This window comes from Sinocyclocheilus rhinocerous, unplaced genomic scaffold (genome assembly GCF_001515625.1).
Source record: "Sinocyclocheilus rhinocerous isolate Xijiao unplaced genomic scaffold, SAMN03320098_v1.1 scaffold447, whole genome shotgun sequence".
Classification (NCBI taxonomy): domain Eukaryota; kingdom Metazoa; phylum Chordata; class Actinopteri; order Cypriniformes; family Cyprinidae; genus Sinocyclocheilus; species Sinocyclocheilus rhinocerous.
This window is the reverse complement of record NW_015648653.1, coordinates 718,137-730,112: the sequence shown is the minus strand read 5'-3', so window position 1 is coordinate 730,112 and position 11,976 is coordinate 718,137. Positions and strand designations below refer to the sequence as shown.

General features: G+C 37.3%; 1 protein-coding gene across 3 annotated transcripts in view; it reads left to right on the top strand.

The window, feature by feature from the left end:
• The window catches only part of LOC107710174 (ADP-ribosylation factor-binding protein GGA1-like), a 51,107-nt gene that overhangs the window by 18,794 nt on the left and 20,337 nt on the right, over positions 1-11,976 (top strand). For all 3 annotated transcript variants that reach the window (XM_016514919.1, XM_016514922.1, XM_016514921.1), the window contains exons 5-11: positions 412-535; positions 825-925; positions 1,173-1,253; positions 1,690-1,827; positions 4,551-4,632; positions 7,331-7,441; positions 7,626-7,763. In XM_016514919.1, the coding sequence (XP_016370405.1) occupies positions 412-535; positions 825-925; positions 1,173-1,253; positions 1,690-1,827; positions 4,551-4,632; positions 7,331-7,441; positions 7,626-7,763 (775 nt within the window). The remainder of the gene's footprint in view (positions 1-411; positions 536-824; positions 926-1,172; positions 1,254-1,689; positions 1,828-4,550; positions 4,633-7,330; positions 7,442-7,625; positions 7,764-11,976) is intronic.

Genomic DNA, 11,976 nt, shown 5'->3' with positions numbered 1-11,976 from the left:
AAACAAAAACTGTGTCCGTCTTCATTTCAGGCTGCAAAGCAACAAAATGTGATTATTTTAAAGGGGGGGTGGGGGGTTCTTTTCTATACTCACTGTATGCCTTTATAGCACATCCTTATTTGTGCAAGCCTGAATAATATATTGCATGAAGAACTCAAATAACAGGAAAAACATAGAAACCGAATAGAGAGTGAAGCACTAAAGCAAAACGAAGAAAGTGGTGTCAGAAAAGAGGCTATCTGGTGATGTAAATGCAGACACTGTGCAGTTATACACCTTACTCATACATACTCAGGAGAATGTCTCTTGCTGCTTAGAATGGGAATACTAGTAGTCAATATCTTTAATGTGTCTAAATATATCCTTTAACTTATATTCAATAACTGTCCATGTACTCTATTTTTGTTACAGTATCTAGGTTCTCGAGCCCCAGAACCAGTGAAGAAAAAAGTTTTAGAAATGATGTACAGGTGGACTGTGTGTTTACCAGAAGAGACAAAGATTTCTGATGCTTATCAGATGCTTAAGAAACAAGGTAACCTGACATGCAGGGTCCTGATTTGTCATAACTAACATGTATTTAACTACATCTCACAGCTGATACATGTGTGGTCAATAACTATTCTGACAATTGTACTTTCATGAATGCTGTTAAAAGTTATGGTAAACAAACGTGTAAAATTATAAAATGATTTATCGTGTAAAATTATAAAGCTCTCTTGTGGGACTTGCTGTTTGTCCTTTGTTGTTGTTGCGATTGTGTGTTGTGGAGTGTTTGGTAATAAATATGCTACATTATGTTTATGCTCTGCATCTCATTTTAGGTATTATTAAACAGGACCCAGACCTTCCTGATGACAAGCTCTGCCCTCCTCCACTGCCCAGGCCTAAAAACGCCATCTTTGAGGATGAGGAGAAATCAAAGGTTGTTCAGATGCAGTTTAGGAATGATGTTTTTTGTTTTTTTTTACTGTTTATTTCCCTATGTCTTTACTCTGTTTACTGTGATTAAAACCTAAGAAGGTTTCGGGAGTCAGGTTGATCAATTTGAAACTATATGTTACCAAACTATATGTTACTATATGTTTGTAAACCATGAAGAAGTAATTATGACTTCACTTATGTCTGTCCACTCTCTCTTACTGTTTTTTTTTTTCTTTCTGATTCAATAGATGTTGTCTCGTCTTCTGAATAGCTCTCACCCTGAGGACCTGCGGGCAGCAAACAAACTCATTAAAGAAATGGTTCAGGAGGTGTGTAGATGTGTGTGTGTGTCTGTCTGTCCTGGATATTGGATTAACTCTTAGTGGGTTCTTGGTGTCTAATTCTCAGCACAGCAATGTGTAAAAAACAATATGAAAGGACAAAGAATGGTCTATTCACACCAAATCAAAACAAGTATCTGTCTGTCTGAAAAAAAAAAAAAAAATTACATGGGAACAATAGATGCTACAGCACACAGTTCACCTTTTAGCTGCTTTTTCATCCAGCTGTCAGAAGAACAGAAGCAGGAAATACAAGTTCAACATTTTTGACATTTAACGTCTTTTAATTTTTTTTTTTGGGGGGTATGGTGAAATTCAAAGCAGCAAAAATTTATACATTAAGTGAGAGTAAGTCCATGAACTGCACTTTTCCTGCGTAAGCTCTGACGATCTGCTGTGTGTAATTCATACACTCTGTTTTCAGGATCAGAAGCGTATGGAAAAGGTGTCGAAGAGAGTGAATGCTATTCAGGAAGTAAAGGAGAGTGTTGGGCTTCTCACACAGTTACTGGGAGATTACAGCAAAGAGAGTGGCTCACATAGCAATGAGGAGCTAATTAAGGTCTGTAATACACATGTCTGCAAAACAGCCTGTCACACTCCTGAGTCCTGACATGACAGTAGTGGACTGAGGGTTCCTATGTGGTTTGTAAAATTATGGAATTTAATTTAAGTAATTTCCAGGTCTGGAAAAGTATGGAAAAAAGAAAGCAGTGTATGGAAAAATATTTGCATTTCCAGACTTTTCCCCCCGATTAGTTTTTTATAATAGAAAATTAAGAATTTAATGAAAATAAATGTATCATACAAGAAGTGTGTTTTCATGGCAGCTGTTTAGTGATTGATTAGTGATTGTCAAACATGACTGAATGAATTCAAGGTGCACTTTTTCATTATGTGAAATGCAGGTTATAAGCATTTTGGGTTTGGCAGACCTAAGGACTTGAAATATAACGTACTGCCTTAACCAAATTTTTAACACTTTTTTTTTTTTTACAGTACCATTACATAGCCTCAAGGATCTTTGCAAAAATAAAAAATATACAGACTTTAATGTGTGTACGAGAAACCATTAAACTTGGCATATGCACACTGAGCTACCTGTTGTGCCATCAACCCATTTCGCGGTGTGGTGTCTTGGCCGCCACAAAGTATGCGTTAAAGAGACCTATGGCCTTGAATTATTGTATACTGCACCAATGAAGGCCAAATTTTAAACATTTTTACAGTACCAGTCTTTTTTTATAGACCCTTGAACTTGGCAAATAGGACAATACACACAGCCGTATTATGCCATTAGCCCATTTTGTGTCATGGTTTCTCCGCGGCCACAGAGGATATGTTAAATTGGACATTAGGCCTTGATATTAGAGGTACTACCCTATGGAAAGCCAAATTTTGAGCAAGTAGATCTCTATTAATTCATGTGCATCCCTGCTCTCGTTTAATTCATAGTAAGATGCCACTGATGCTCAAAGGAAATAGGTTATATAAAACTAGAAATTGTAATATGTAAACGTAAAAAGTTCCCATGCGCATGAGAATAGTTTCTTGTGTGCATACAAAAGTCTGTATTTTTGTTATTATTATTTTTTTATTTTAGGAGCTCTGTATGTTGTCACTTCGAGAAAATCAATGAAAAAATATTTACAGATGACTGTACTATATACCAAATATACAGCTGCAAATAATGCTGTATGAACTATTTATGTTAAATATGGTCTGAAAGTCTACTGTGATGTTTGGAGTCTGGTAAATTTGAGTCTGGTAAAGTATGGAATTTTGAAATGGAAAATGTGTAGGAATCAGAACTACTACATCACTAAACACACGGTGCGTCTCAATCAGCTCCCTAGTTCAGTAGTCAGGGCACTGATCAGGGAGTCGGCCATTTTAAGGGTTGTCTCAATCGCGAAATCCTTCCAGTGCACTGGAATGTTCGCTCCCTGAAAAATCCCACAATGCACCGCAAAAACTAGGTGCTCACTGTGCTCCCTTACCGGAGATCACATTTCTGAAGCGCAAAACATAAACCACACGAGCCAACTTGATAAATATAATGATACGTGATAGAAGACTTGAAAAGAAAAAAACATTTTTTTTAGTATATTTCAACATAAACACACATCGCTAGATGGGTACTGATTGCATCTATTTAACATTTTTAATTAATATTCGGCTTAAAATGTTGTAAGAACATGTAAAAGAACAATGTGTTTAAAGAAAATAAAAAATTAAATCAAAAAGATATTGTTCCTGCCTGTAGTTGATTAATTACAGCGGTGACGTTCTATAATGTTGTCCGTTGATGTTGTACGTAGTCATGTCACCGGAAATAGAGTAATCACTGTCCCAATGTGCAGTGAGGGCAGTCTGCCATTTTAAGGGCTGTCTCAATCGCGAAATCCTTCCAGTGCACTGGAATGTTCGCTCCCTGAAAAATCCCACAATGCACCGCAAAAACTAGGTGCTCACTGTGCTCCCTTACCGGAGATCACATTTCTGAAGCGCAAAACATAAACCACACGAGCCAACTTGATAAATATAATGATACGTGATAGAAGACTTGAAAAGAAAAAAACATTTTTTTTAGTATATTTCAACATAAACACACATCGCTAGATGGGTACTGATTGCATCTATTTAACATTTTTAATTAATATTCGGCTTAAAATGTTGTAAGAACATGTAAAAGAACAATGTGTTTAAAGAAAATAAAAAATTAAATCAAAAAGATATTGTTCCTGCCTGTAGTTGATTAATTACAGCGGTGACGTTCTATAATGTTGTCCGTTGATGTTGTACGTAGTCATGTCACCGGAAATAGAGTAATCACTGTCCCAATGTGCAGTGAGCCAGGGAACTTACCAGTGACCGTATTCGTGTACACGATATACTGATTCACGAGCTCGGGAGCTGATCAGAGCAGCAAATACATTTTTCACATAATGTAAGTTGAGTATATATTTTTGTTCAATAATTCTGTATGGTCTTTGTTGTGTCATTGTAGGATCTGTACCAGCGCTGTGAGAAAATGGTACCTACTAATACTTATTCAGCAGTGCAGCAAATAGAAGTGACTTATCATGTCACCGGAAATAGAGTAATCACTGTCCCAATGTGCAGTGAGCCAGGGAACTTACCAGTGACCGTATTCGTGTACACGATATACTGATTCACGAGCTCGGGAGCTGATCAGAGCAGCAAATACATTTTTCACATAATGTAAGTTGAGTATATATTTTTGTTCAATAATTCTGTATGGTCTTTGTTGTGTCATTGTAGGATCTGTACCAGCGCTGTGAGAAAATGAGACCTACTCTGTTCAGACTGGCCAGTGATACTGAGGACAACGATGAAGCTCTTGGTAAGGCAAGGGAATAACCTGTATTTTCCACAAATCGTGTTAAATTTACATTTTGCAAGAGCGATCCTTGTATTGATCTGAATGTAATCACCATTGAACTCAAGCTGAATAACGACATTGCTGCACTGCTTATAGCCAGTGGTGGAAATGGCCAAAATTGACTGGGGGGACTCTAGCTTGGTGGGGGATAATAATGGTAATTTTAGATGACCTTTCGGATGTATTTAATTATAAATTTTATTATCTTTATAATCTATAATAACATTAAACTTATTTTATATTTTCTCTAAAACGTCTTGGATATCAAGACAGGATAATGCAATTCTGGCCAAATTAAAGATACATTGTGTGTGAATTTGCACATGTTATAATGTAAGCGTCATTAATGACCCCTTGTATTTAATTAAAAACTATATTAGTGAAATGAAAGAATGATTTAGTAAAAAATGAGAATGATTAGTAATTCTCTAATTGGCCTGATTAGCTAAGCCCTCCGTAAAAACACTTTTTATTTAGTGGTACAGTATTGCATGATGTGTAGATTATATTTAATAGTTTACACTTTGCATATACATTTGCAATTAGTTTGTAAACGGTAACATTACATACTTCTAGTCTTAAATTTCTTTTTATAAGAGCTTGTTCTCCTACTTAAAAAAAAAAAAAAGAGGAACAGTCAAAAATTTAGGAGCACCTTCTGATCAATGACAGAAATTAACCTTCCCATTATGAGGCAATATTTGACTCCTTAAAATTATTTGCAGGGGCATTTTTTTTTTTTACCTTTGAAATGACATTTTTTCTAACTTTATTATATGTATGTAATCTTTTATGTCAAAAATATTTATATTTATAAACTTTTTCAACATTTTTAATTAAACAATAAATTCAATTAAAATAATAAGACACAATCAGGAAGAATAAGTTACCAGTCAAATGAAATCATCAACAATTCATCTTTGCACTAGGAGGTGGCACAGAAGAACACAAATGTGGCATTAAGGAATATTTACAGACTGTTTAACGTGGTTCAGAGGTTGTATAAATGCATTTAAATTCATTATAACAATGTTATTAGATTAATGTTTTAAATATGAAGTTTTGAATATAGAAATATTAAACTATTTAAATAACTCAAATTATACTTTTAAAATGAAACTAAAACCGCAAGTAGGTGACAGCAAGTCACTGTCTTCGTCACTGAATCATTCATTAAGTCGAATTCGTTCAAATGGCTGATTAATTTAGGAACGAAGCAAGTACTGTCTTAATGAATGGGTGATTGAATCATTGACTCACTAGATTCGTTCAAAAATGCAGATTCATTCACAAACAAAACACTGCTGTGTTTGCTTGGAGATTACTTTGTTTGGAACTATTTTCTTTGACGAAATATAGCAAAATCAGACAACAATGTAAGTCACTTAATATTAACTTTTCTATAAAATAAAAATTGTATAAAACTGTGTAAGTACAATACAATGTAAGTCACTTAATATTAACTTTTCTATAAAATAAAAATTGTATAAAACTGTTATATAAATTCAATATCACATCTGCAAACGCCCTTTTCCTACAATGTAAGTCACTTAATATTAACTTTTGTATAAAATAAAAATTGTATAAAACTGTTATATAAATTCAATATCACATTTGCAAACGCCCTTTATAAACAATAACTTCCATTATAATTAATGAAGCTCTCTACACTGCATACTGAATCTGTTATTTACATTGTGTACACTTTGTTTGTTATAATGAGAGGATCTGAGCATGAATAACTCAGCACTGAACAAAAAATGCAGTCTGCTTTCACAATCTGTTCTGTGAGGGGCAGGACGCACAACGATAGAGAAGCATTTCTATTAAATGTAGTCTGCAGGTTTTATAACCAATCACAAAAACCGAGATTGCGCAGCTAACTATAGACACACATATCCCGCTACATTTTTATTATATATTGCGCTACGTTTATGAGCGAACTGGGATCGCTTTCATAGGCTATTGAATGGATAAAATTATGAAATTCCTTTAATTTCCAAAAAAACCTAAGCAGTTGGAAGTGGAACGCCACCACCCCTGAAATTCACTCCCTGGACTGCATCCTCCCCCATTTCCAGCCATGCTTATAGCCGACTCATTTCAAATTGATGAACTTCACACTATTATTGATCTGAACTGAACACTGGCTTGCTTAGACGGAGTATGAAAGACACTTAACTTTCAGAAATTGATCGATATTACTGCAAGGACTGACACCATCGGTGGAGAACAAAACTAAAACTGAATTTAGCTGGATGATGGCACTGTCTCTTCTGTAGAGCTGCTTTATAGGTGAATCACATCTTACAACTTGACAGTGGTATTAACCTGAATTGAATAACATTGAATTGATTCAAATTAAATAGTGACATTGTTGCCTTTTGAAGAACTTGTTATAGTTGAAGTGAACTCATTTTCAAATTGACTTCACACTGTTATTAATCTGAACTGAACCAACACTAAACTGACTTGAGCTAAATAATGTCACTGTTGTCTTTTAGAGCTGTTTTACAGCAGAATCTGAATTGTCTCCATAGTTGAGTTTCCATAATTGATTCTGCCATTTTCCTGTATATCTCTGGAAGCTGCTTTGACAAAGGTGATTTGACTCCATGAATTGGTCAGTTTCTGACACTTTCTTTGTTTTTGTCTTCAGCTGAGATCTTACAGGCGAATGACAGCCTAACACAGGTGATAAATCTGTACAGACAGCTGGTGAAAGGTGAGGAGGTGAATGGAGACACCAGCAGCACAACCAGACTCCCAGGTACAGCACTGATTACATCCATGAGCTTAGTAATGTGTAGAGATGTTGAGCCTCATTGAAATTATGAAGTATCTCAGTTTGCTGTGAACTTTATTCTGTGGTTTTTAGCTCTTAGTGAATTCTTGTGCAATAGAGTGCCCACTAATTTCTGTTACTTCTGATTGGATACTCTTGGTGTTCACAGGCCGCAGTACCGCTCTCTTGGATCTGACAGGACTGGATACCTCTCCTTTGGCTCAGTCTTTCTCTGAATTTCCCTCTAAGACACCTTTTTCACAAGAGCTGGGCATCAGCCTTTTGGATGATGAGCTCATGTCCCTGGGTAAGAAATCTGTGATGACACTTTGCCATGTAGTTCTCTTGATATTATAAGAATTGTGAATTGGGGCATATGAAGGGTTGCATAAAACACTAGAATGTATGACCCCAAAATACTAAATGAATGCAAAGAGGAGGTCAAAATGAGCCATCTTGGTTTCAGTGATTTTTCTTTTTAAGAAAAGGCATCCTATTTTATAATTGTATTATTTTTGTCAGTGTAATGAAGTTATTTAAGAAATTGATACACTAATGCTTTACAATTTCTCTGAAAAATAATCGCAACTACAGCTGCCTTTGATTACCTAATCATGAAAAATGTCCATTAAAGGATCATATTTATATTTACTTCTATTGCATCCAAGGTTACTACTTAAGATGCGTTTAACATTGTGGCCAATCACAGTTATGTCTGTTGCACGCATGAATGCAATGGCCATTCAGGGGCATATAGATAAATCCCTGCAGAGAAGAAATCCATTTAAAACATCTTTGTTCAGTGAAAGTTTACTCACTTTTACAAATCCTCTCATTATAACCAGCAAAGTGTAGACACAATGTAAATAAGAGATTCATTATGCAGTGTTGTCAGTTTGGGATTACAAATTTATGAATCTCCTTAAGATCTGCTGTTCCTATATCTTGACATTACATCACATCAAAACTAAGGTTAAGTACATTGTATTTAGCCTTTAAGGTAAAGATGATGATATCAGATGAATGATCAGTTAAGCAAAGTTTCTAGTAGAAGGTTTCTGCCAGTTCCTGTTATCCATATTACGAGGCAAACAAGCCTGGTAACTGATGCAATCACCTTTTGTCTTGAATGGCTCTCAGTACCCCTGTCCCATTCTGTAAATTGGGGGCTATTATTTATGCTCCTAAATACCTCAGTTAAGTGTAAATGCAAAGCACTAGGTGTGGACTTTTCTTCATCTCTAAGATAATGCTGACTCGATTAGGGCTGGTGAACTCTGAGTCTGATCAGACAGAGTCTGGTCGGTGGCTTATAACTGCTTTATATCCTTTGCATAACGTTAGGTTACTTGCGTAACCCTGGTTCTCTCATAACATGAGTGAGGTATCTCAATATGGGAAATGCCTCAGGCGTGACCAATCCTGGAAGCACCAATCACTCCACGTCTGTCAGTTGACCGACCAATCACGACAGTGATGCGGGAAATCCTGCCTCCCCTATATATATCGCTGCCAGCGGTCCCCACTTCATTCTCAGCATATCTTTTCTCTGTGCACCTGCAAGGAGGAAAGTGTGGTGAGATACCTCACTCGTGTTATCAGAGAACCAGGGTTACGTAAGTAACCTAACGTTCTCTTTCAAACATTCGCTCGGTATCTCACTATGGGATATAGACAACTCCCGTATTGCAGATATGCTGTCCAAAGCAGGCATGTCAACAACACAAAAAACTGTAACTATCCTCGAGATAGAACGGGAATATGTGCGAACAAAAAAAACACCTTGCAAACATGTGTTCTTGTTCTTGTTCTTGACAAAAGTGTGAGGTGAAGCCCAGCTTGCTGCCGCACAAATGTCCTGCACTGACACGCCTTTAAATAGTGCCCAAGAGGTCGCCGTTCCCCTGGTAGAGTGAGCCCTTAGGCCCTCCGGAGTACAGAGACCCATGTTATTATAAGCTTATATAATAGCCTCCACTACCCAGTGGGACAGGCGCTGACGTGAAATAGGTTTACCCTTATGAGAATCAGCCCATGAAACAAATAGCTGATTACTCCTTAGTGCTTTCGTTCTGTCCACATAGTGACGCAATGCACGGACAGGGCACAAACAGTGAAGCCACTCATCCTCCGATGATGAGAAAGGTGGCGAATGGAAAGCCAGTAAATCCACCTGTTTGCAGGCAAAAGCTGACTCGCTTACTTTAGGTACAAACGCCGGATTAGTTTTGAGAGTTACCGTCGAGTAATCCGTAGCGAACTGCATACAGGAGCTATTAACCGACTACGCGTTAAGCTCACTAACTCAAGGCGAGGTTGAAAGAGCCAATAATAAAGCTGCTTTTAGTGAAAGGAGCTTCAAATCAATACCATCTACAGGCTCAAAAGGAGGTTGAGAACGCATTGAGGACCACGGACAGATCCCATGGTGGAATCAGAAACTTAGAAACTCTGTTTAAAAGCCACACACCTCTCATAAACCTGCATATGAATGGTTGTTGACCTATGGTGCTGTCAACTTTCATATGGCACGCCGAAATTGCAGCGAGGTAAACCTTAACTGTTGAAAAGGCTCTGCCCTTATCAAAAAATTCCTGCAGAAAACATAACACCAATGCAGCAGAACAGAGAAAAGGGACAATGTGTCTGTGAATGCACCATTGCTCAAACACCTTCCATTTCCAATCATATGCAGAGCGCGTTGAAGCCACCCTTGTGTTCTGAATTGTCTCAATCACCCTCGGAGGTAAACCTGCAACGCTCAAGTTTAAAGGTGACCTATTATGCAAAAATCACTTTTATAAGGTGTTTGAACACAGTTGTTGTGGCCGCAGTGTGTGAAAACAACCAGCCTATAATGGTAAAAATCCACCCACTCATTTTTTTATAATCCCAATAAATCATAAACAGTCTCTCCAAACGAGTGATTCCAGATTTCTCCCTATAATGACATCATACTAGGGAAAGTCCCGCCCATTTGTGATGATCTTTACCCATTAGCATAGACACAGCCCTGAGTGAGAAGCAGCAGTCCGCCATTACTGTTTTTTGCTGTAGCTGCTGGAGATACAATGTCAGCGCCAAAGAGACATTACAAGTGTGTTGACGGCGGTAAAGTTAGTTTGACGTTTGACATTCATCTCTTAATGTATGCAATATGTTTTTATATATAGCACTGAAACCATATTTTTCATATGTTTTATAAACTGTACCCACTTAAATTAATTAAACTCTGACACCGTTTGAGATCAAGGTATCAAACGAACTGTAGAAATATATAAATATTATTCCCCTTTTTTAATTCCTAGAAATTAAGCCTTGTGCAACATAAAGGGCATATATTTATGTCTATCTGAGTTAGTTTGGGCTCAAAACATAAAAGCTGCAAAGAGTTTAATTGGCAAAAAACCCGAATGTCTAATGAATGTCAAACGTCAAACTAACTTTACTGCCGTAGTGTGTTGGGATGCACCAACGAACATAGGTCTCCATAAAACACTGAGGACACGGTGGTTAAATTTCAGTTTCGAAAGAAATATCCTGGAAAAAAACTGAAAAGTCCTATATGTTTGTGCTAATCATTTTATGCCGGACTGCCTCACAAACGAGGGTCAGTTCAGCGCTGGAGTTGTGCAAAGGTTACTTCTGAAAGAGGGATCGATACCAACGTTGGCACTCTGTAAGGCTAATATTGCTAAAGCTACCATTGTCTCTGCCTGTTTTCACTAATGCTGCCTTTACATGCTACCGGAATGATCGTAAATAGGAATGTGGTAGTTAAAAATTGCATTTGAAAGCAATGTGAAGTCGACCGATTGAAATTGTCGAGCTCATAATGTGATAGCACGCGAAGGCACCATGAGACCAGCTATGTCGTTATTTTTATCATGCCGTGCTCCCCGTCTGTGTAATTCATAAACGCACATTTACTGTGCACAGTACAATCAGATTTAGGGATGCACCGAATGTTCGGCAACAGAAATTATTCGGCCGAAAATTGCAGAAAAAGCTCTTTCGGTGTTCGGCCGAATAAGAGAAAAGACCGAATAAATTGTACCGAAGAATGATATGACGCGATCAAATAGCAACCAGCGAAGAGTGAGAGGCGCGCACTCTTTATAATGCAGCACACATGTCAGCAGTGTGGAAGCATTTAAAACTGTCAGAGAAAGACGAAAAAATCATTACAAGCACCGACAGCAAGAGACTGTTTAGTACTGCATTGCATGTCTTCGATGAGAAGAGGAAGGGGTGATTGTTGCTGGTTACTGTATGATGATTGAAATTGCGAAATGGCCTTAAACAATTTGTAAATAAATTGCAGAACGTTATGTTTTCTCACGCACGAATTGCATGTATTCTGACAGCGCTGCACGAAGTCGCCGCGCTATCTGCTTGTTAACCAGGGTTCAAAGTCGAAAGCGCGAGGAAAATTTGCGCTGAAACTGTTACTCGTCAGTTGCTCGGTCACATTTTTATGAATTTTTACAAGGCATGTGACAATGCGATACGTACAATGC